The 24,991-nt window shown below is 41.9% G+C and overlaps 2 protein-coding genes across 4 annotated transcripts in view; both read left to right on the forward strand.

Moving 5' to 3' along the window:
* The window catches only part of DEPTOR (DEP domain containing MTOR interacting protein), a 193,812-nt gene extending 172,753 nt beyond the window's left edge, over window positions 1-21,059 (forward strand). For both annotated transcript variants that reach the window (XM_055287129.2, XM_055287130.2), the window contains one exon: window positions 14,412-21,059. In XM_055287129.2, the coding sequence (XP_055143104.1) occupies window positions 14,412-14,540 (129 nt within the window). In that variant the 3' untranslated portion in view covers window positions 14,541-21,059. The remainder of the gene's footprint in view (window positions 1-14,411) is intronic.
* Window positions 21,060-24,508: 3,449 nt separating this feature from the next.
* The window catches only part of COL14A1 (collagen type XIV alpha 1 chain), a 309,275-nt gene continuing 308,792 nt past the window's right edge, over window positions 24,509-24,991 (forward strand). The window contains exon 1 of one of the 2 annotated variants that reach the window (XM_055287135.2): window positions 24,509-24,722. The gene's annotated coding sequence lies outside the window, so the exon portion shown is untranslated. The remainder of the gene's footprint in view (window positions 24,723-24,991) is intronic. The other variant, XM_055287134.2, reaches the window with a different exon arrangement.

Consider the following 24,991-nt stretch of genomic DNA (forward strand, 5'->3'; position numbering starts at 1 on the left):
TTGTTGGGTGCATATATGTTTTTAATTTTCATATCCTTCTCATGGATTGGACCTTTTATCATTATAAAAGGTCTCTTTTCTGCAGCTCCATTTATCATAAGTCAAGTGTCTGTGTATGGGATTTAGTTTCTGGATTTTTCAATTCTTTTATACCTTGGTATATCTGTCTATACCAGTACTACACTGTCCTAAAATAATGTAGCTTTATGATATCTCTTTTAGCTTTTTTGTCTGTTTGTGGGCATGAGAGAGACTCTCTTCTTACATTCTTTCATTTGTAGTGTTCTGAACCTCAGTTTACATATCCAAGAAGAGTGTTTTCTTTACAAATGGAATATAAGCAAATACCTGGTCTAGTTCTTATAAACAGTAAACCAAAGTTGTTGGTTGTTGTTAATAGTAAATGGGTTTTTCAGTCACTAACAAGTAGAAGTTATTTTTCTAACGTAAAATTTAAGAACTGAAATATACTTTTTTTTTTTGAGATGGGGCCTCATTGTGTTGCCCACTGGAGTACAGTGATGCAATATCAGCTCACTGCAGCCTCCGCCTCCCTGATTAAGTGAGTTTCGTGTCTCAGCCTCCTGAGTGGCTGGCTAATAGCTGGGATTACAGGCGTGCACCACCATGCCTGGCTAACTTTTTTATTTTTAGTAGAAATGGGGTTTCACCATGTTGGCTAGGCTGGTCTCAAACTCCTGGTCTCAAGTGATCTGCCCACCTCGGCCTCCCAAAGTGCTGGAATTTCAGGCATGAGCCACCGCACCAAGCCATGAACTGAAATATACTTTAAAGTTCCTAATAAATATATATTTTTTTCTACTCAATTTATCAGATGGAGAATGAACACTTTGAGAAGTGAGTTGAATGTTCACAGCAACTCAGCTCATGAAATCCAGGGCTGAGACTAGAGCTTATCTCCAGTCTCCAGATCCAATGTTTTCTTCATTACCCTACACTTAACTTTAGCTTTGGGGGAACCAACACTGAGGAGAGAAGAAGGAAGAGAATGAGAGTATTCCTGAAGATAAACTTCCTTTTTTTTTGAGACGGAGTCTCACTCCGTCACCCAGGCTGGAGTGCAGTGACGCAATCTGGCCTCACTGGAACCTCCGCCTCCTGGGTTCAAGTGATTCTTCTGCCTCAGCCTCCTGAGTAGCTGGGACTACAAGCGCATGCCACCATGCCTGGCTAATTTTTGTATTTTTAGTAGAGATGGGGTTTCACCATATTGGCCAGGCTGGTCTCGAACTCCTGAACTTGTGATCCACCCGTCTTGGCCTCCCAAAGTGCTGGGATTACAGGCATGAGCCACCGTGCCCAGCCAAAGATAAACTTCTTAAGGAATTCATTTTTGCTATGGTTAAGCCAAGCTTTCTAGGCAAGTGAAGGGTGCCCCCCATTGAACGTAGTAACATTCATGTTGTGTTGATCACCTCATACCGAATTTCTCACCCACCTACAGAAGATGGTAAATTATTTAATCCTCTGCTGTCCTATTTCTATTACAAAGCAAAGATTGCAACAACAACAAAGAAGGAATGTGAGTGGAATTGGTAATGTCAGTTAAAGGCAGAGATTAGGTGATACCATCAGTCACTGTGACAAATGGTGTGTGGGGGGAGCTTGCTGGCTGAAGCATTGTTACTGTGGGTAATTATACACTTTATATTCGTGTGTTATTGTTCCACCTGGAATCTTTAAACTCTTCATCCAGGGGACACTAATCTTCACCTTATTATTACGTCCTAGTGTCACTCTAGCAGAAGAACGGGGCTGCCAACAGGGGGAGGGAACTTCCTCTTTCTCCTCTAGATTGTAATAAACATGGTTATTTGTTATTTGAACTCTGGCTGAAGATAAGACGCTATATGCCCCTGCCAGATATGGCCCAGGTGTAGAGATGAGTCCAGGTTATTGTTAAAAGAGTGAAAACGCCCCTGTCACATTCCCCATGATTTTCTTCCATCTGTAAAGATGATGGCAATGGTGTTGGCAATGATGGTGATAATGATGATTATCAAGTGAGCATTATTCCATTTTCAGGCATGATGGAAGGAAAAGTCAAATGCAGTGTTCTTAAGAAATTCTGGGCCGGGCGCGGTGGCTCACGCTTGTAATCCCAGCACTTTGGGAGGCCAAGGCGGGGGGATCACAAGGTCAGGAGATCGAGACCACGGTGAAACCCCGTCTCTACTAAAAATACAAAAAAATTAGCCGGGCGTGGTGGTGGGCGCCTGTAGTCCCAGCTACTCAGAGAGGCTGAGGCAGGAGAATGGCGTGAACCCGGGAGGCGGAGCTTGCAGTGAGCCGAGATCGCGCCACTGCACTCCAGCCCGGGTGACAGAGTGAGACTCTGTCTCAAAGTCTCAAAAAAAAAAAAAAAAAAAAAGAAATTCTGCTGGGCCTGGTGGATCACGTCTATAATCCTAGCACTTTGGGAGGCCAAGGCAGGTGGATCGCTTGAGGCCAGGAGTTCGAGACCAGCCTGGGCAACATGATGCAACCCCTGTCCCTACTAAAATACAAAAAAATTAGCCAGATGTGGTGGTGCACACCTGTAGTCCCAGCTACTAGGGAGGCTGAGGCACGAGAATTGCTTGAACCCAGGAAGTAGAGGTTGCAGTGAGCTGAGATTGTGCCACCACACTCCAGCCTGGGTGACAGAGCGAGAGTCTGTCTCAAAAAAAAAAAAAAGAAAAGAAAGAAAGAAAAAAAGAAATTCGCTATAGCCTGTCACAAAGGCTCACACCTGTAATCCCAGTACTTTGGGAGGCCAAGGCAGGTGGATCACCCGAGCTCAGGAGTTCACGACCAGCCTGGGCAACATGGCAAAACCCTGTCTCTACAAAACTTAGCTTGGCATGAATGCACACGCCTGTGGTCCCAGCTACTCAGGAGGCTGAGGTGGGAGGATATAGCTTGAACTTGGGAGGCAGAAGTTTCAGTGAGCCGAGATCACACCACTGCACTCCAACCTGTGTGATAAAGTGAGACCCTATCTTGAAAAAAAAAAAAAGAGAGAGAAATAAATAAACAAATAATAAATAAGAAGAAAAGAAAAGAGGTGCTGGCCGGGCGCGGTGGCTCACACTTGTAATCCCAGCACTTTGGGAGGCTGAGGCGGGCGGATCACGAGGTCAGGAGATTGAGACCACGGTGAAACCCCGTCTCTACTAAAAATACAAAAAATTAGCCGGGCGTGGTGACGGGTGCCTGTAGTCCCAGCTACTCGGAGAGGCTGAGGCAGGAGAATGGCGTGAACCCGGGAGGCGGAGCTTGCAGTGAGCCGAGATTGCGCCACTGCACTCCAGCCTGGGGGACAGAGCAAGACTCCGTCTCAAAAAAAAAAAAAAACAGAAAAGAAAAGAGGTGCTTAGACACCAGGCTAGGATGCTCATCTATGTGGTATCTGTGCCTGTTTGGGGGAAGCTGATTATCCACTGCTCAGGGGGCAAAGTAGCCGAGGTCTTAAGTGTACAAGTTTCGAGTCAGATCCTGGTTTCACCACTTACTAGCTCTGTGAACTTGGGCCAATTACTTTACTTTCTGAATCTACCCCCTCAATCGTGAGATGGAAATAAAAATAACAGGACCTGCGTTGGGAATTTTTAATGAAATTAGACATGTAAAGAGTTTTGGAAAATTGTTAGATGTTCTTATTAGCTATTATAGCACTGCCCATGCTGACTGGCAAGTTGTGACCTAAGAAGTAGTCTGGGGATATGAACTACTATGGTCCGAATGCTTACACCCCTTCAATTCATATGCTAAAATCCTAACTCTCAAAGTGATCAGGTATTAGAAGGCGGGGCCCTTGGGAAATGATTAGGTCACTGGGTCAGAGTCCTCATGAATGGCATTAGTGCCCTTATGAAAGTGGCTGGAAAGAGATTCCTTGCCCCTTCTACCATGTGAAGACATAGAAGGTGCCATCTACAAAGAGGCAGCCCTCACCAGACACCTGCCAGCATCTTGATCTTGGACTTAACCAAGATCCAGAAATGGGAGAAGTAACTATGTATTGTTTATAAGCCACTCAGTTTATGGTATTTGATGTTTGTTGTAGCAGCCCAAACAGACGAAGACATGGATGGACCCAATGGCTAGGCTTCCTCAGGTATAGGACAGAGAGGAGAAATAACAAATTATAAGAAGATAGTGCTTTATCTAAATGTGTATGACATTGCTTTCACAATCTGATATCATGTTATGAAAGCCAGATGTATGATTTGGAGCAAAGTTTAAAGAAATAGGAACAATCAAAATAACAATTTTTCTTTCAAAAATCTAAATTTCAACAGCTTTCAAATATTTCTTAATCTGCTCATTATTTTTGTTGCTCTGCTTCAGTCTCAGCATTTTTCTTTTTGATATTTTGGCTCCAAAAAGCCTGAGTCCTTATTCTCAGGAATCTGATTATTACCTCCGATAATGGTTCTAAACTTAGTCATTTTTGTCCATCATTATTACTATTAGTTTTGAAGTTTAAAAAAATAGCAAAATTTGGCTCTAAAAATGAAACAGACTTTCGTCAAGTAATAATTTTATTGTGTTTTTTGTTTTGTTTTGTTTTTTGAGACAGAGTCTCGCTCTGTTGCTCATGCTGCAGTGCAATGGCACAATCTCGCCTCACTGCAGTCTCTGCCTCTCTGGTTCAAGCAATTCTCGTGCCTCAGCCTCCTGAGTAGCTGGGACTACAGGCACATGCCACCATGCCTGGCTAATTTTTGTATTCTTAGTAGAGATGGGGTTTCACCATGTTGGCCAGGCTGGTCTCGAACTCCTGACTCCAAGTGATGCGCCTGCTTCAGCCTCCCAAGGTTCTGGGATTACACGCATGAGCCACCATGCCCGACCTTTAGGCAAGTAATAATTTTAATAACTAAAACATCAGCCTTCTTCTTGCATGAGGCAGTTAATGCTCATGGTCAAAGAATGCTCTCTTGTAATACTACAGGTATGGGGTGAGCATTTAAACTAACTTTTGGTAGAAAAAATCCTAGCAGGGCCAGTCTCAGTGGCTCACGCCTGTAATCCCAGCACTTTGGGAGGCCGAGGCAGGTGGATCACAAGGTCAAGAGATCAAGACCATCCTGGCTAACATGGTGAAACCCTATCTCTACTAAAGCTACAAAAATTAGCCAGGCGTGGTGGCGAGTGCCTGTAGTCCCAGCTACTCAGGAGGCTGAGGCAGGAGAATGGTGTGAACCTGGGAGGCGGAGCTTGCAGTGAGCCGAGATTGCACCACTGCTCTCCAGTCTGGGCAACAGAGCGAGACTCTGTCTCAAAAAAAAAAAAAAAAGAAAAAATCCTAGCAGATAATTATCGGCACTGTTTCTCAATGTAGTTCTGTATACAAATCACCTGATATGCTCAATGAAATTGCAAATCTTGGGACATACCTCCAGAGGGTCTGATTTGGTAGGTCTTGGGTGAGATCTGAGAATTCATACTTAGAATGGGATCCCAAAGGTGACTCATATTTATACTACGGTTTGAGAGCCACTTTTTTTGTATTTGGGTGTGCTTTTTCACTTGAGCAATTGAGCAGTGAAAATGGCTCAAATAATGTTAACCGAATGCATAGCTAGAACTTCTAACATGCAACTGGACTCCAAAAGTCTTCCTCATTAAGTGGTGCATTTCCTACCATAAGTATTCCAGAGAGATGGGCCGGATACCTACTAGGGATGTATAGGAAAGAATTCCACTTTTTATGGGAGCTGGATCAGGATGATCTCTAGAACAGAAATGAGTGCTCTACTTGATTAAGGTTTTAGTAATGGCTTGCTACTTAACATCTTGTTCTGCTTTCTGCATCATTTAATTGGGCAGCCTTTCCTACTCTACCAAGCAGATCTCAGCTCTCCCTGGTCATTTTCTACATCTATTTGTGTGTATCTTATCATTCTTTTCTGTCTGAGTCTTTCTCTGTATTGTTAAATGTTTTACGTTATTTTCAGGGATAGTCAGAGGCAGCCTTCCCCTTCAATCCTTCATTCTCCTTCAAGATCAGAAAGAAAAAAACAAGAAGGTATTGACATGAATGCAACAATTTCTGGGATGCAAATTTCTTGGTGAATACAGACTTCCATGACAGTGAGAAGACAATTATGTAATCATAGGTGTAGTGTTTCTCCCCAACTTCACTCCCACTTTGGATGAAACAATTGAATCATTGTGATGGAACTCCAGCCTATAAGAACAAATGTGCAATTGAACAATCCCATGGGCACTCAATCTATCCAGAGGATTATTGTACATCTGCCAGGACTGGCGCAGGGAGAGGAATTGGAGGCAAGATTATTTAGTGAGTTTGGCTTCCTATCAGGAGGAAGGCTGGAGTTCAGCCTAAGTATTTATCCCAACCTGATCACACCCTGAAATGTACTGAGTCCTGCCTCCTGCTTCCTGTTAACTCTTACAAGGCTAACTTTGGTTCTTATAACTTTTTTTTTTTATTCTTCAAACAGAGTCTCACTCTGTTACCCAGGCTGGAGTACAGTGGTGCCATCTCGGCTCACTACAACCTCTGCCTCTTGGGTTCAAGCAATTCTTGGGCCTCAGCCTCCAGAGTAGCTGGGATTACAGGCGTGCACCACCATGCCCAGCTGATTTTTGTATTTTTGGTAGAGACAGGGTTTCACCATGTTGGCCAGGTTGGTCTTGAACTCCTGATGTCAGGTGATCCACCTTGGCCTCCCAAAGTGCTGGGATTACAGGCGTGAGCCACTGCACCCAGCGGTTCTTAGAACTTTCCTCCACTGCCCACTTGCTTGGAGACATTACTTACCTAGGCTTCATATTACTTGTGAAAGTTTTGTTCTTCCTTTTCATTCAAGAATTTGCTCCTTATCCCTTCATTTGAAGGTGAAGGTACTACCTCCTTGTGGGAGATGAGTTACAGAGCAGTTATATGAGCTCATGACTGATCCCTTTTCCAAGAACTAGGGAAATGCAATCCCATCTTTGGAAACAGATCCGATAAAGATAATTATAAGGAAAAAAAAAAAGTATTGCAACCTTACTTGAACTCTTGTTACCACCAGTGGGTGGCACCTAAGTCGCCCCACCTCAAGTAGAAGGTAATAAGTTCATAACGTGGCCGCCCGCCATTCAGAGGTAGTCACGCGTTCTGTGTGTTTGTGCCTGTGTGCTTTTGAATACAGAGGAGAAATAATTTCCCCCAGGCTGAGTGCTTCCTGTGGTTACTCATAATGTGTGTTCATTTGCAACACATAGTGTACCATAGATGTTAATTGAAAATTCATTATAACTGAATATGTTACATAGTAATACCTACATTTCTAGATCATTTTGTACATTTTTACTAACAGGACATTGGAATTGCTGGAACCACAGCCGTTGTTCAGACCACTTGGGGAGAGATGACGTCTTTCCTACCAGCCTAAATCTATTTTTATTTTATTTTTTATTTTTGAGAATGAGTTTCACTCTTGTTGCCCAGGCTGTAGTGCAATGGCACTATCTCGGCTTACTGCAACTTCCGCCTCCAGGTTCAAGCAATTCTCCTGCCTCAGCCTCCCAAGTAGCTGGGATTACAAGCACACGCCACCATACCTGGCTAATTTTTGCATTTTTAGTAGAGACAGGGTTTCACCACGTTGGGTCAAGCTGGTCTCGAACTCCTGACCTCAGATGATCCACCTGCCTTGACCTCCCAAAGTGCTGGGATTACAGGTGTAAGCACTGTGCCCAGTGTATTTTTTATTTTTTTTAATTTTTAAATTTATTTTATTTTATTTTATCGAGGCAGAGTATCACTCTGTTGCTCAGGTTGGAGTGCAGTAGGGCAATCTTGGCTCACTGCAACCTCTGCCTCCCAGGTTCCAAGTGATTCTCCGGCCTCAGCCTCCTGAGTAGCTGGGATTACAGGTGTGCACCACCATGCCTGGCTAATTTTTGTATTTTTAGTGGAGACCAGGTTTCACCATGTTGGCCAGGCTGGTCTAGAACTCTTTTTTTTTTTTTTTAATTTTTTATTTCTATAGGTAATTGGGGAACAGGTGGTGTTTGATTACATAGGTAAGTTCTTTAGTGGTGATTTGTGAGATTTTGGTGCACCCATCACCTGTGGTCTCAAACTCCTGACCTCAAGTGATCTGCCTGCCTCAGCCTTTCAAAGTGCTGGGTTTATAGGCATGAGCCACCGTGACTGGCCCTAACAGCCTAAATCTAAAATTACTACCTTGAATATTAACATGATAAATGTTTTGAAGGCATTATTTTTTGCCTTATTCAAGGAAAAAGTTTGAAATAAGTATCTAAGTTTACATATTATTCAGAGTTTTTAGTGACACAAAAAGAAACCCAAAACCTTAATTAAATAAAAACCTTAAGAAGCTGAAAGAAGCTAAACATCAACACCGCAAGATATTTGAGTGGACCTAGGGACTGTTTAACAGTTAAAGAGAAGAAACGTTTGTCATCCACTATTCTGTGCATGCCTGAGAACTTGCATATACATATTTTACTTTATAAATGTATTCTTGTGTAGGGCTGTAGAGTATCGTGGAGGTCAGATTCCAGATGCAGCACTTAGTTGTGTGAACTCGAGCAAATAATTTAACCTCTCTGACATTTAGTTTGTTTATAAAGATTGCATTGGGGGCCAGGCATGGTAGCTCATGCCTGTAATTCCAGCACTTTGGGAGGCCGAGGTGGGTGGATCACCTGAGGTCAGGAGTTCAAGACCAGCCTGGCCAACATGGTGAAACCCCGTCTCTACTAAAAATACAAAAATTAGCTGGGTGTGGTGGTGTGTGCCTGTAATCCCAGCTACTTGGGAGGCTGAGGCATGAGAATTGTTTGAACCCGGGTGTAGGAGGTTGCAGTGAGCCAAAATCCTACCACTCTACTCTTGCCTGGGAGACAGAGCGAGACTGTCTTAAAAAAAAAGTTTGCATTGGGGTTGGTGGGTTGCCAGTGACAGAAATCAGCTAGCCTAACAACAACAACAACAACAAAAAATTGATTAGAAAGATATTAAGTATGTAAAACAAACAAAGGCAGATCCAGAGAACCAGGCAGATCCAAAGAACCAAGCTTTTTTTTTTTTTTTTTTGAGATGGGGTTTTACTCTTGTTGCAACCTCTGCCTCCCAGCTTCAAGCAATTCTCCTGCCTCAGCCTCCCAAGTATCTGGAATTATTACAGGCATGCGCCACCATGCCTATCTAATTTTTTGTATTTAGTAGACACGGGGTTTCACCATGTTGGTCAGGCTGGTCTTGAACTCCTGACCTCAGGTGATCCACCCACCTCCGCCTCCCAAAGTGCTGAGATTACAGGCATGAGCCACCGTGCCTAGCCTGGAGAACCAAGCTTGATAAAGGACAGGAACCAAGGCAGATTTGGGGACCCAAATACCAGAGCAATGAACTTTCCTGTGTTACTTAGCTCCACAGTCAGTGGTCCAGGAGACAGAGTCTGATTGGCCAAGCTTGGGGTCAGGTGACCCTGTGAATGGGGAAGGGCGGGTCATGTTGGTTGACATTCCTATCCATACTGCCCACAGCAGAGGAAAGGTGATACCTGAAAAGAATATCAAGTCAATTGTAGTGAAATGAAGCTGGATAACCAAAAACCAACAGATGTGTCACCATATAACTTTTAGGACAATTTTTATTAAGTGTGTAAAGTACTTGGATTGGCACTTGAGAAATACTAGGTTTTTCAATATATGACTGAATTGATTGAGAGGTTGCCTACTATTTTGAAAAGGATCCTGCCTGTGATACTCTGCCTCCTAAATTAAATTGTAAGCTTCATGAAGGCAAAGATGCTGGTATTTATTAGGTTGGTGCAAAAGTAACTGCAGTTTTTGCAATTAAAAATTGCAAAACCACAATTGCTTTTGCACCAACCTAATAAATCTTTATTTAAGTTCTCCACACACTAGTTGGTACAAGATGTAGTGGGCTTTTTCTCCAGAACACCTGTGACAGAGGGTCTTCACCTGATTCTCTATACCCCTAGAGATGTGCTCTGGTGGCAGCACAAGTGAGAAGGTTTGTGGGAAATGAGCAGTTCACGGTGTGCTTGGTCTGACCCCACTCTTGACTGGCTGCTCTGGACAGCATGTGAGAATGCAAGGGAGTGAGACTGTCTTTACGCCTAGGGTAGCCTTGAATCAGCCTTACTTTATGAAAGAGTGAATTAGTCACAAACTTTGGCATTTGAGAAATGTGTGTGTGCATGCACTTACAAAACAAAAACAAGAAATGACCTTTTTCTGTTTTTCTAATTTTTTTATTTTTATTTTTACTTTTTTTAGGCAGGATCTCACTGTGTCACTCAGGCTGGAATGCAGTGGCATGATCTTGGTTCACCGCAGCTTCAACCTCCTGGGTTCAAGCGATACTCTTGCCTCAGTCCCCCAAGTAGCTGGGACTACTGGCGTGTGCTACCACACCTGGCTAATTTTTTATTTTTATTTTTGTAGAAACAGAGTTTTGCCATGTTGCCTAGGCTGGTCTCGAACTCCTGAGCTCGAGTGATCCTCCTGCCTTGGCCTCCCAAAGTACTAGGATTGTAGACGTGAGCCACTGCACATGCCCGGCCGGTTTTTCTAAAATTAAATTCAGTTGAAGTGACCATCACCAAGGTTGATGACAAGTTCAATGTCAGATCATTTTGGTGTCCCTTGCCTGTGCACTACCCCCACCACAGCCCCCATCCCAGGGCTTATAGGCAGTCCAGTAAAATGAAACCTGACCAGTATTAGTGGCTGGTGCCACTAGCCCTTGGCCAGACAGCCCTGCTGACTATCCTTTTCCTACCCCTGAACACCAGGGTAAAGGTCCTGCGCAGAGTTCACCAGGTGCTCATCCTCCCACACATACAGCCTTGACCATCCTAGCTTCTGAGGCCTCCAAGAGCTCTGCAATCAAGAGGTACACAGGACCCCATCTTGAATCAAACCAGCCTCTCCCTTCTGTCTACAAGGATCTACCCACTGTTAGCATCAGGGCCCTCTTCCCTTCAATGTTTATTGTTTTGTTTCGTTATTTAACTAAGAGCTTTATGGAGATATAGTTCACATACCATGCAATTTATCCTACATGTAAACTGTAGAATTCAGTAGTTTTTAATATATTCACAGTTATGTCACTATTACAACAATTTTAGAGCATTTTTATCACCCCTAAAATAAACCCTGTACCTATTACCAAAGACTTCCATGCCCCACCCCACCACCCCTGCTCCCAACCCTAAGTAATCAATAATCTACTTGCTGTCTCTGTGGATTTCCCTATTCTGGACATTTCATATAAATGGGCTCTTACACTCTATGGCCTATTCTGACTGGTGTCTTTTACTTAGCATAATGTTTTCAGGGCTCACCCATGTTGTAGCATGTTGTATGTTCCATTTTATGGCCGAATAATATTCCACTGTATGGATATACTGAATTATATTTCTCCTTTCATCTGTCTTTTCGAATTTTTTAAATATATAGATATATATATTTTGTAGAGATGGGGTCTCACTATGTTGTCCAGGCTGGCTCAAGCAATCCTCCTGCCTCAGCCTCCCAAAGTGTTAGGATTACAGTCATGTGCCACCACGCCCAACCTCCTTTCATCTGTTGACGAACATTGGGGTCCTTCAGTTCTTGAAGCTTCAAGCCACCCTTTCTTCAACGCTTTTCCGTCTGGTGGCCACAGATCAGGGACCACAAACTTACATGCCTGTCAGCCAGGTGTTAGGAAGATAGGAAGCCATAAGGACTGTGACAAATGAGTGTCCATGACCTGTGTAGAACAGGCAGGCTCTACTCAGCCATGGCCACATGGCCATCTACACCTGGTATGATCACAGCTTGTGATTGTCCCAGAGAAGCCAGAGTCTGGATTTTTATTTATTTATTTATTTTGAGACAGAGTCTTGCTTTGTTGCCCAGGCTAGAGTGCAGTGGCAGAATCTCGGCCCACTGCAACCTCTGCCTCCCAGGTTCAAGCGATTCTCCTGCCCCAGGCTCCTGAGTAGCTGGGATTACAGGTGCCTGCCACTACACCTGGCTAATTTTTGTATTTTTAGTAGAGATGGGGTTTCACCATGTTGGCCAGGCTGGTCTTGAACTTCTAATCTCAGGTGATCTGCCTGCCTCGGCCTCCCAAAGTGCTGGGATTACAGATGTGAGCCACCACACCCAACCCAGAGTCTGGATTTTTATGCAAAGATTTTCTAAATTTATTCTATTTTTTACTTTTATTTTTTGAAATGGAGTTTCACTGTTGTTGCCCAGGCTGGAGTGCAATGGTGTGATCTCGGCTCACTACAACCTCCACCTCCTGGGTTCAAGCGATTCTCCTGCCTCAGCTTTCCAAGTAGCTGGGATTACAGGCATCCGCCACCACGCCCAGCTAATTTTTTTGTATTTTTAGTAGAGACGGAGTTTCACCATGTAGACCAGGCTGATCCACCCGCCAGGCTGATCCACCTCAGGTGATCTACCTGCCTTGGCTTCCCAAAGTGCTGGGATTACAGGCATGAGCTACTGTGCCTGGCAGGTTTTCTAAATTTTAAATGCTTGTCAATTAAAACAAACATGATGTGCGACAGAGGACACACAATTGTGGTTAAGACTAAATGCTGAGGCCAGGTGCGGTGGCTCACACCTATAATCCTAGCACTTCGGGAGGCCAAGATGGGAGGATCACCGGAGGTCAAGAGTTCAAGACCAGCCTGGCCAACATGGCAAAACCCCCTCTCTACCAATAATACAAAAAATTAGCTGGGCATGGTGGCACACACCTGTAATCCCAGCTACTCGGGAGACTGAGGTGGGAGAATCGCTTGAGCCTGGGAGATGGAGGAGATCGTGCCACAGCACTCCAGCCTGGGCAACAGAGTGAGACTCCATCTCAAAAAAAAAAGAAAGAAAGTAAATGCTGAATGTGATCCCCGAGTGACGCGGAGACATGGCTAATCTCAGGGAGCCTGCGAAGGGTCAGCTGGAAAGGGCACTCACCTGGCAACTCCTGCCCTCTTATTTGGCAGTGCAAAAAGGCTATTCATCTTTCTGGAGAAGGAAATCCCTATATCTGTGGAAAAGACAAGGAATTTGAAAGGCCCAAGTCTAGAGTCTAAAGCTCTGTGTTGGGAAGGAGGTGAAATTCTTCTCATTCTTTGGCTCATGAGTCTGCTGCAGCAGAAAAAAACAAAGCCCAGGCTGATGCCTACATCAAATTACTGCTAAATTGTCTTGCAAATTACTGTGGCCTAGTTCAGGATAGATTGTGACCTGCTAGTGTGACCTTGATTATGACTGTGACCTCCACCATGGTTGAAAACTGCTGATTTTGTGTACGATATGCCCTGAATCCATGAAGACAAATTTGTGGAACCAAGAAAAGAGAAACAGTAATAGTGTGATCTTATGTGGAGAAAACACCCTAGTCATGTAGGTTGGGGAGTGGAAAGTATCGAGGTTTATGACAACAGCAAGTGTTTATTGAGTAAATAAGCAGTCTGTGTACTACTGCCCGCTTTCCATTTTGTTTTGCCTGTGACCGTGAAAGAAGTGGGTATTTTTTGAAAGGAAAGAAATTAATAGAACTCAGCGTCGGTGTAGTGCTTGGTGTTTGCAAAGAGGTTTCAAATGCATTATCTAGTTTGAGCCTGTGAGAGTAGGCATTTTTACTTGTTTTTACAAATGAGGCATTTATATCATTGAGACATAGAAGGGGAGAAATTACTTGATTAATGTATTCCACCAAAGGGACTTATAACTTAAATCTGTATCTTCGATTCTAAGTCCCTCATCTTTTCCACAGTGACAGAGCTTTCCAATACTCTTCCCAGTACTCCCCAATTTTGTTGTATCTAAGTAATAAGTATAGATATTTTTGGACTTAATATCATGTTTAAGTTTATATCGATATTACCCACATAGAAAACCATAAAAGGAAATGATGGTTCCCAAGGTGTTTTGGTATTTTTTATATTCTTTGGTTGAGTCCTCAACACTAATAATTAATAATTGGGAGCAAGCGTGCCTGTGAATTACTGCAAGTAGAAACTCTATATATGTCATTAATTCTTACAACAGTCTTATAAGATAGGTATTCTTATTATTATTAATTCCTATTTTAGGGTTGAGGGAAATAAAGCTCAGAAATTTAAATACCTAGTTAAATCTAGTACGTTTCTGAGTTAGGATTTAAGCCCAATTTTGTAAAACACTGAAACGATTTTTTTTTTAAATTATACTGCCTTCCAGAAAACGTGTAGCTCCTTGGAAATTATTGAATTGGAGTCGTCAGCTGGATACATTTGGATATTTTAAGAATGAAGTTACCTGGTAGGGCTACACACTGTATTAAAGCTTTGTGCAAAACCAGGCACTATAATAGATGCTCTTTCTTTGCATCTTTCCTTTAGGTCTGTCAGTTTGTCGTCTCTGTCAACGGGCTCAATGTCCTGCATGTAGACTACCGGACAGTGAGCAATCTGATTCTGACGGGCCCACGGACGATTGTCATGGAAGTCATGGAGGAGTTAGAGTGCTGAGCTCCTGGGCCTCCCAGCCCTCCAGCGGCCTGTGGGTGATGGAAGCCAGAATGACACAAAGCAATGCAAAGACAAGATTGCCATGCAAATGGATGGTTTTGGACATACGAATCTTCTCCGCACATACATGTCTAAAGTTGAGTTTTATACACTGAATGTGGAAGAACCGGGTATCATATCTTTTTTAAAAAATGTCAGTGTAGAAAACATTTGGGAAACCGTTTTCCTACATGATAGAACTGCCTTACTAGATTTCTATTTGTAGCTCTCATTCATTGTTTTTTACCTTAGTTTGCAGAAAGGTGTTGAAATGCTTCTCTAGCCCAAACAGCGACATGCTAAAGTCCCCTTCTTCAGAGTCAATAGAGTAGTTGTTAAAGGTTTTAAATTGTACTTTCACCAAAATTAGCATGCAACTATTTAATAGGGAATCTAGATTTCACCAAGATTCAAATCAAAGCAATATTTAAAGGAATAAGACCTGTTCACTAGCATTTTCAAGGGGGTTCTAAAGCATTCAAGTGCTTAAAAGCCATAAAAAAATGACTTCTTAATTCCTGCCTTTAGTGTCAACTTTTAAGTTAATACAGGTTTCAATTGTGGCATTAGAAAAAACAAAACAAAACTTTGTGATGCTGTGGGTGAGGGTAGTTAGGGAGAGACTACATGAAATTGTGTGCCCCTATTTTCTTTCTGATCCTAAATCATTTTGTTTTATAAATCAGCTATAGCATCTTTCTAGAATTAATCCTGAATGTGTTGAATGTTAAAATAGAGAAGTTTGTGTATACACATAATTAAAAATCAACCCTTCTGGCAAGATTTCACTTTGAAGGTGTCTGTTTTTAAGGGAAGGCTAAAACTTTGCTGATATGTGATAAAACTTGAACTCTAAATTGCCTCCTTAGCCTGAATTTTTACTAGCTTTCTAGTGTAGCATATTCTAAGGACATGACATGCTGCTTATTTGGGGGGATTATTTTTCACCAAAATGATCATCTTGTGTTGTAACTTTTCAGCTCACTTGTATATACGCATGTTTTCATTTTTGGTCTAGAAAATAGCGCATTTTGGGGCTCAGTGTGCAGAGGAAATTCCTCAAAGTGCCAAATTAGGGAGTCAGGAACTACTAAATTCTTCATTCCAAATAATGGATCTGAATGACGAGGTTAATTTTTAATCATGCATTAACAAAATAAAATATGAGAATTGTACCACAGCCATTTCTTTTCATTAGGTTATCATAATGTATAGGTACTGGTGGAATGCACCTACCGTGCTAAATATGTTATATATATATATATATATATATATATATATATTTCTGGCAATCCAACTTTTCTGATTTGTAACTTTAGTCAGAGAATAGGATTTTGGAGTGACAGAGAATGTCTAACAGTAATACTGTTGATATACATTTAAGAAATACTTTCACCTCTGTGTGGGTGTGCATTTGTACTGTATGGCAGGCTCTGTGCATTTAATATATATGATATCCTTTAACCCTCAATAGAACCTTGCAAGGTAGATATTAACATCCACATTTTTCAGATGTGGAAACTAAGCCTGAGCAAGTTTTAAAATGGTCTCTAAATTCACACGGCTGCAGGAACTACTAAGTGAAATAGGCTGAATGTAAACGCAGGTTTAACGCTAAATCCCATGTTACTCCCCTCAACTTTTCCCCATTTAAGGAGCTTATATTGAGGGTTTATTCTGAGCCAGGCTCTATGCTAAGACTTTACGCCATTTGTCCTTATTGACCTGTGAAGTCAATACGGTCATTATCTCCATTTTACAAATGAGGAAACTGACCTGTAAAGTGGTTAGTCATATGCCCAAGGCCACAAAACTAATAAAGTGGGAAATCTTACCACTGGCTTAAAAAAATCTTTATAGCATCTTTAAAAGATGAGTCTTAAATGCTTTCTGTGCTCAGGTATTCATTAAGTGACAAAAGAAGAAGAAACAGCTTTCGAGAAATGGTATCTCCTTTTGAGAAATGGTATCTTCTTCTTGCCTGCTTTACCCATTATCTTGGACCCTGGCATAATAGAACTTCCCTTTAGCCAACCTAAGCACCAGAGAAGCATTTCTCTGTATCTATTGCACACAATCTCCTCTTGGTCGTGAGGAAGGAAAGAAAGAAGGGAGAGAGGATTTCCTTCTTTGGTTCCCATCACCCTAGGTTCAAAAGCTAAAGGCCATGAGAGCTTTCCCTTAACTATTCTCCCAGCCCACCCCTGACATCTTTACACAGCAATTAAAATGACTACCCCTACCTTCCTGGGGACCCTGTCTCACTCCCTCCAGCCCTTGCACATGTACTTCTTCTTTGTGGAAAGAAAAATGTTCTGTCTTACTGTTGCCTGGAAAATTCTTTCTTCATGTAAACTCCCTTTAAAAATTATCTCCTCTGAGAAGCCTTCACCAGCTCCCCAGTTCTAGGATTGATGCCTCTTCTCTAAATTTACATGGATCCTTAAGTCCTCCCTGTGCCCCGTTAGAGCACTGATGACATTTACTTTGAAATTCCCCTGTTACATGTCTGTTTGCCTAAGTAGACTCTAAGCATCTGCAGAATAGGGGCTCTGTCTTAGTATCCAGGGTATTTTCTTCACCTAGCACAATTCCTGCCACAGAGTAGTGTGTTAGCTCTCCATTGTTGTCTAAAAACCCACCTCAAGTGTGGAGTGCGGTGGCTCATGCCTGTAATCCCAGCCCTTCAGGAGGCTGAGGCAGGCAGATCATTTGAGGCCAGGAGGTCAAGACCAGCCTGATCAAAATGGCAAAACCATGTCTCTATAAAAAATAGAAAAATTAGCTGGGTGTGGTGGCAAGCACCTGTAATCCCAGCTACTTGGGAGGCTGAGGTGGGAGAATCGCTTGAACTCACAAGGCAGAGGCTGCAGTGAGCCAAGATAGTGCCATTGCACTCCAGCCTGGGCAACAGAGCGAGACTCCAACTCAAAAAAATAAATAAGTAAATAAAAAATAAAAACCCGGCCGGGCACAGTGGCTCACACCTATAATCCCAGCACTTTGGGAGGCCGAAGTGGGTGGATCACTTGAGGTCAGGAGTTCGAGACCAGCCTGGCCAATATGGTGAAACCCCGTCTGTACTAAAAACACAAAAAATTAGCTGGGCATAGTGGTGCACGCCTGTAATCCCAGCTACTTGGGAGGCTGAGGTGGGAGAATTGCTTGAACCCAGGAGGCGGAGGCTGCAGTGAGTCAAGATCATGCCACTTCACTCCAGCCTGGGCAACAGAGTGAGACTGTGTCTCAAAAAAAATAAAAATAAAAACCCATCTCAAATCATCGCTTAAAAAAATAAAAATAAAAACCCACCTCAAATCATGGCTTATAGCAACACCATTTATTTGCTTATAATCCTATGCTCTGGCAGTCTGGGCAGAGCTCTGCCGGTGTGATCCACCACTGCTCCATGGGTGCCAGTTGGGACTCCACACACCTTTGTGGTTAGTGAGCAGATTGGTTGGAGGCTGATTGACCTTGACTGGCCTCATGTATGTGTCTCAAAGTTGGCTGGGGCTGTCGGCTGAAATTCCTTAGTTCTACTCCACATGGCCTTTCCCCATGGCCAGCCCAGACTGAGATCTGAGATTGAAGAGGGTGAGAACAGAAAGTACAAGATCTACTTTTGACTTGAAAGCTAGCCCAGAATCAAGGGAAATAAACCCCACCTTTGGATGGAAGGAGCTTCAAAGAATTAGTAGTCATTTCTAATCCACGAAGAGTAGGTACCCACTATTTGTTGAATAAAGCCCTATTGAAAGCTTTTTAGCTATCCAGATGCAAATTACCGGCCAACCTTTGGGTAGAATTACAAAATTCTGCCCAAAATTCTACCAAATTCCTGGTACTTGTAAAATTCTACCAAATAACTGGCCAACTTTTGGGTAGAATTGTAAAAATTAAGTTGTGAATAAAACCTATTGCCTAACAAGAACTTCAAAGTCAGAGAATCCTAAAATGATTGTGCTACACAGGGTCACATAGAGCATAGCTTTGTCTTTTTTTTTTTTTTTCTTTTGAGATGGAGTCTCGCTCTGTCCCCCAGGCTGGAGTGCAGTGGTGCAATCTTTGCTCAAGGCAACTTCTACTTCCCAAGTTCAAGCAATTCTTCTGTTTGAGCCTCCTGAGTAGTGGGACTGCAGGCATGTGCCACTATGCCCCATTATGTATTTTTAGTAGAGACGAGATTTCACCAGATTGGCCAGGCTGGTCTCGAACTCCCGACCTCAAATGATCTGCCTGCCTTGGCCTCCCAAAGTGCTGGGATTATAGGCATGAGCCACCATGCCCGCCTGCTTTGTCTTTTCACTGGACTAATGAAGATACAGGTGGGGAATGGTTTCATGGCATGCCCAACCTCATGAGGCCTGTTGGGTCAGAGCTTGTGCCAGCTGCCAGTCTTCTGCCTTCCAGTCTTACAGTTGTTACACTATAGCCTTCTGCAGTGGATGGTAACGTGGCCAAAATAAGCCTTTGGTTTTGGAGTATTCATAAAATGAAAGTGGTGCCATGTACCTTGATGCTGGGGGAATATTATTTTAATCGACTCAAGCCTTTCGTTGCTGAGTGATATCTTAAAAAAAAAAGTATTTTGCCTGATATTTTCACAGTCGTTCTGCTTGAAATGTAAAATTCCAATTTCTAAATGTAATACCAAGATTTATCCTAAATTAACAATAAGCAGTGTTTCTAATAGCTTTTCATATATATATGTGTGTGTGTGTGTATAATCTTCAAATAGGAAAGTGTATTGTGCATGAGGTTTCACTCATTGAGAACCTCTGAAATGTCTTTCTTCGCCCCCTTTAAAAAAAAAAACATGATTTTCCAGGTGTTTGTGTTTATGTTTTTGCTACGGAGATGAAAGTAGTTTTTGTTTCTTCATTAGTATAGGATGGGTACATTGAAAGCCATGTTCCCTTCTAGAAAGAAAAATGCTATTGCCTTTTGGGTTGATTCTATTATCTGATGTTTTATTAATCTCTGTGAAATAATTGTGTAAATTAATATAGAGACTAGTTGAGAAATGGTGGATAACATGAAGAAGATACCCATTTTTGCGTAGATTAGATGTGATCAACCTCACACTATCATATGAAAGGTGGCTGCACTGGAGAGACAGGAATTAATATTACAAATGTTTTCAGTTCAGATTGATATCTTACATTTCCAAATATTATTTTCTTTTGAATATGTGGTGTAAGTAATCTGCTTTAAGTCCTATTTTAGGTTGGGTGCAGTGGCTCATACCTGTAATCCCACCATTTTGGAAGGCTGAGACCAGGAGTTTGAGACCAGCCTAGGCAACAGAGTGAGACCCTATCTTTATAGAAAATAAAAAATTAGCCAGGTGTGATGGCACGTGCCTGTAGTCCTAACTACATGGAGGCTGAGAAGGGAGGATAGCTTGAGCCTGGGAGGTTGAGGCTGCAGTGAGCTGTGATCACACCACTGCACTCCAGCCTGGACAATAGAGCAAGACACTATCTCGAAAAAATAAAAAGACCTGTTTTAAGCTGATGATATTAACCATTCTCTCCTGTTGACTATTAATCTTGTTTCATTTTTATTATAAATAATCAGAATGACTAAAACATTTCAATTTTGCTGGTTGGCTGAAATCTATTGATGTAGTTGACCATGGTTTTACTCACTTAAGGCAGAATTTCAGGTGTGACATGTTTTTTCTTCAGTTCAGTACCAGAAGGACAAATCTGCCATGTACCAAAATGAAATTTGTCATCAAAAACAGCATATGGTATTGTGAAATGCATTAACAAATATTGAAGATACTTAATATATATCTTTATTTTAAAATTATGTTGAGATTTACTTGCTCCTCTTATGAAAATGTATACCATAATACTTAAAATTATTGTATGAAAAAACATAGCAGTATAGCATGAAATAAATATTACTTTTTTTTTTTTTTTTTGGAGACAGAGTCTTGCTCTGTCACCAGGCTGGAATGCAGTGGCACAATCTCGGCTCACTGCAACCTCCGCCTCCCAGGTTCAAGTGATTCTCCTGCCTCCTGCCTCAACCTCTTGAGTAGCTGGGACTACAGGCACACACCACCACTCCCAGCTAATTTTTTGTATTTTTAGTAGAGACGGTTTCACCATGTTGGCCAGGATGGTCTTGATCTCTTGACTTCGTGATCTGCCCGCCTCGGCCTCCCAAAGTGCTGGGATTACAAGTGTGAGCCACTGCGCCTGGCCCACATTTTTTAAAACAATGACTTTCGGGTTTCAGCTTTTCCTGTCTTTTAAAACAAATTAGCCATTTTTTATTCTAAGAAAGGGGTTGTATTATAAAGCTGACCTAGTACTAGCTTATCAGAAAAAACACATGGGTCTCATATCTGATCCTCCTATGTAGCCAAAAGTGCCATTTGTAAGTCTACTTAATGATGGATATTTTCTGAAGATCTTTTGCCTGGAAAACAAATAGTGCATTAAAAAGCTTTTTTGGTACTCTGCTGGATTCAGAATTATTTTCTCCCTACCTAGGTCAGTATTGATGGGTGTAATAGAATATTCTATGTGGAAAAATACTATGTGATTGTTTACTACTCTGGGAGAATGTTAATTTTTTTCCCAATGAATTAGGAAATCAATTACATAATTTCATTTGTGTATGGGTTACTGTAAAGTATTGGGGTGAGAGGTTATTCAGACTACACTCAATAATAACCAAAAATATTTTTGAATTTTCTGTAACTTATTCACTCACTCATTCATTCTTTCATTCAGGAAACCTTACTGAGGACTTGGGTTGTGCTGAACATTGTATATACGTACTATGAATACAAAAATGAGTAGACACGCCCTTGGACCCAGATAATCCTTCAAGAGTCACCTTTGAGCCTGAATCCTAGAAGTCTCCACATATAGGAGGAAATAAAAAATCATGGTGTTAAAACAGGTGGCTCAATGCTAGAAACCTCCATCTGACCCAAGCACCAGGATACAGATAATAATTTACACTTACCTGTATTCTTTTTCCCAGCCACTTTTCCTTATCCAAGGAAAACACAATGATGAACATTGACTTTATAATTTTCTTGCTTTTTTTTGTTCCTAAGGGTTGTTTATGTTTTTAAAAAATGAACTTCATTAAAACAGCACCAAGTTTTATATAATCTTCTAGGACTTGGTTGTTTTCGTCCAGTACTAATATTATTAAATTTCTTTCAGATGTTTGTGTATAGTTGTGATTCATTCATTTATCACAGCTTCATAAATTTCCAGACCACCAATTATTTATCTATTTTCTTGTCTGTGGGCTTTTGGGTGCTTTCCATTTTTGTTTTCGTAAGTGGGGTTACTGTGAACATTCTCATAGCATCCATCTCCTGGGGGTCCAAGTGAAGGAGGTTCCCTTAGGAATCCACTTAGGAGAAAAATTGCTGAGTCACAAGAAATGTGAATGCTGAACTTTACAAAGTTGCATCTAACTAGCCTCCAAATTGGTTGAAGTAAAACATAAAAGTGATGCATAGGCCGGGTGCGGTGGCTCATGGCTGTAATCCCAGCGTTTTGGGAGGCCGTGGCAGGTGGATCACTTGAAGTCAGGAGTTCAAGACCAGCCTGGACAACGTGGTGAAACTCCGTCTCTATTAAAAATACAAAAATTAGACGGGTGTGGTGGTGTATGCCTGTAGTCCCAGCTATTCAGGAGGCTGAGGCGGGAGAATCGCTTGAACCCAGGAGGCAGAGGTTGCAGTGAGCTGAGATCGCACCACTGCACTCCATCCTGGGCAACAGAGCGAGACTCTGTCTAAAAAAATAAAAAAGTGGGGGTGGGGGGACATGTATAGTAATCAATATCTTCTCCAACACTTGATGTTTGAAACTTCTTAATTTTGATCAAATGAATGTTTATTTTGTCATTGATACTAAGGATTCTACATTGCTGCAAAGCTAGTAAACTTTAAAGCACAGAAACCCTAAGAAGTAATTTGCCATCCTAACTTACTACATCACTGTCTTTATAATACCCAGGATGTCTTGAAGCTTTTACCTTACAACTCTGTGACTTGAGTGAGGCCAGGATTATTAGGAATTGGTATGACATATTCAGGAACATGCAACAAATGACTTATTAAGTGCCTACTATGGCCAGTAGTAGTAATACTAATATTTGGCCAACAGCAGTAAGACAGACAGATCCCTTTCTTTATGAAGCTTGCATATTCCTTGGGGAGACAGATAATAAGTAAGTTATATAAATAAAATACTTAATTTTAGATAGGGGTAAGTGCTAAGGAGTAAATAAAACTGAATGAGTGATACAGAATGACCAGGTTTCATCTGAGAGATGAATGAAAAATGGGGCTTCCGGGTCTACAATTCCAGTGAGGCACCATTAACATTACAATCTATAAGAACAGCACTTTCTGAGTTATGGAGTGCCCTGAGCAAAAGCCTCTGCAAACCTGATGGTTTGAGTTAATGCCTAAAGTATGGGAATGAGCCAGCCCTAGAGAAATCTGGAAGAAAAGCATTGCAGAGAAAACAGGAAGTCTAAAGGAACCAAGACTGTAAAGATCTTAGTGGTTAAGAGCATGGGCTCTGGGGACATAAAGTCCAGGTTCAGGCTGGGTGCAGTGGCTCACACCTGTAATCCCAGCACTTTGGGAGGCCAAGGTGGGCAGATCACCTGAGGTCAGGAATTCTAAACCAGCCTGGCCAACATGGTGAAACTCCATCTCTACTAAAAATACAAAAATTAGGCCAGGCGTGGTGGCTAACACCTGTAATCCAAGCACTTTGGGAGGCCAAGGCGGGGAAATCACGAAGTCAGGAGGTCAAAACCAGACTGGCCAACACGGTGAAACCCCGTCTCTACTAAAAATACAAAAAATTAGCTGAGTGTAGTGGCAGGCACCTGTAATCCCAGCTACTCGGGAGGCTAAGGCAAGAGAATCGCCTGAACCCGGGAGGTGGAGGTTGTAGTAAGCTGAGATCACGCCACTGCACTCCAGCCAGGATGACAGAGTGACTCTGTCTCAAAAAAACAAAAACAAACAACAACAACAAAATACAAAAATTAGCCAGGAGTAGTGGCGGGCACCTGTAATCTCAGCTACTCAGGAGGCAGAAGCAGAAGAATCACTTGAACCCAGGAAGTGGAGGTTGCTGTGAGCTGAGATTGCGCCACTGTACTCCAGCCTGGGCGACAGAGCGAGACTGCGTCTCAAAAACAAAATAAATAAATGAACTCCAGGTTCAGATTCCTGCTGTAACACTCAGGAGCACATCCAGTTACTCAATCTCTCCAGGCATCAGTTTCCTTATCTGTAAAAGGGGGATAACAGTACCTACTCCATTTGACTACTGTGAGGGTTAAATTAGATGATGCAGGTAAAATGCTTTTCCCTGTGCCTGACCCATAACACCTAATCAATAATTGAATGTTTTTCTTGTTTTCTTACCTACTAAACAAAAGAGAAAATGCACTCTAGAGAAGGGATTTGCCCCAAAACTCACACCAACTAATGTGTAGCTGGGACTGAGATTCATGCTCAGAAATTCTCAGCCCAGTGCTTTTTTTCAGCACATCTTTCTGCACCTTAGTTTTCTCATTTTTAAGTGGGATAATAACCTCATATGAAGTATTGTAGTAATCTTTTATTAAGGCTAATGAATTAATACATGTAAAGCTTTAGTACAGTATCTGGCACATAGTAGGTGCTCCTAAATTAACTATAGGTATTGTTATCATTATTAATACTATATTATGTTAATTACCTGTCATCTTGGCAGGCCCACACTAATGCACAAGAACATTACATTGTCTATACATTTATATCTTCACTGGCAATATGCATTTTAGCTGCTCTAATTATCATAAGACAATAATACAAGTGTGACGTAGTTTGTCTCTGTCTCCACCCAAATCTCGTCTGGATTTGTAAACCCCACGTATCAAAAGAGGGAGGTGATTGGATCATGGGAGTGGTTTCCCCCATGCTGTTCTCGCGATAGCGAGTGAGTTTTCATGAGATCTGATGGCTTTATAAGGGGCTCTTCCCCGTTTGCTTTCTCTTCCCCCTCCTGCCGCCTTATGAAGAAGGCGACTGCTTCCACTTCGGCCATGATTCTAAGTTTCCTGAGGCCTTACCAGTCATGCTGAACTGTGAGTCAATTAAACTTCTTTCCTCTATAAATTACCCAGTCTCGGGTAGTATCTTTATAGTGGTGTGAGAATGGACTAATACACTGGCAATATGCATTTTAGTTGTTTTAATTGTCATAAGACAATAATACAAGTATTAGAAAAATACATATAATAAACTCTATATTCAATTGAGTACGATAAAGGAAATCACCCATTCTGTTGCTTTCCCTATATTCCTCAGGTACTGAGAAAGAAATTAACAGGTTAGTAGAAAATGTAGCTTTGTT

This window comes from Symphalangus syndactylus, chromosome 7, assembly GCF_028878055.3.
Source record: "Symphalangus syndactylus isolate Jambi chromosome 7, NHGRI_mSymSyn1-v2.1_pri, whole genome shotgun sequence".
Classification (NCBI taxonomy): domain Eukaryota; kingdom Metazoa; phylum Chordata; class Mammalia; order Primates; family Hylobatidae; genus Symphalangus; species Symphalangus syndactylus.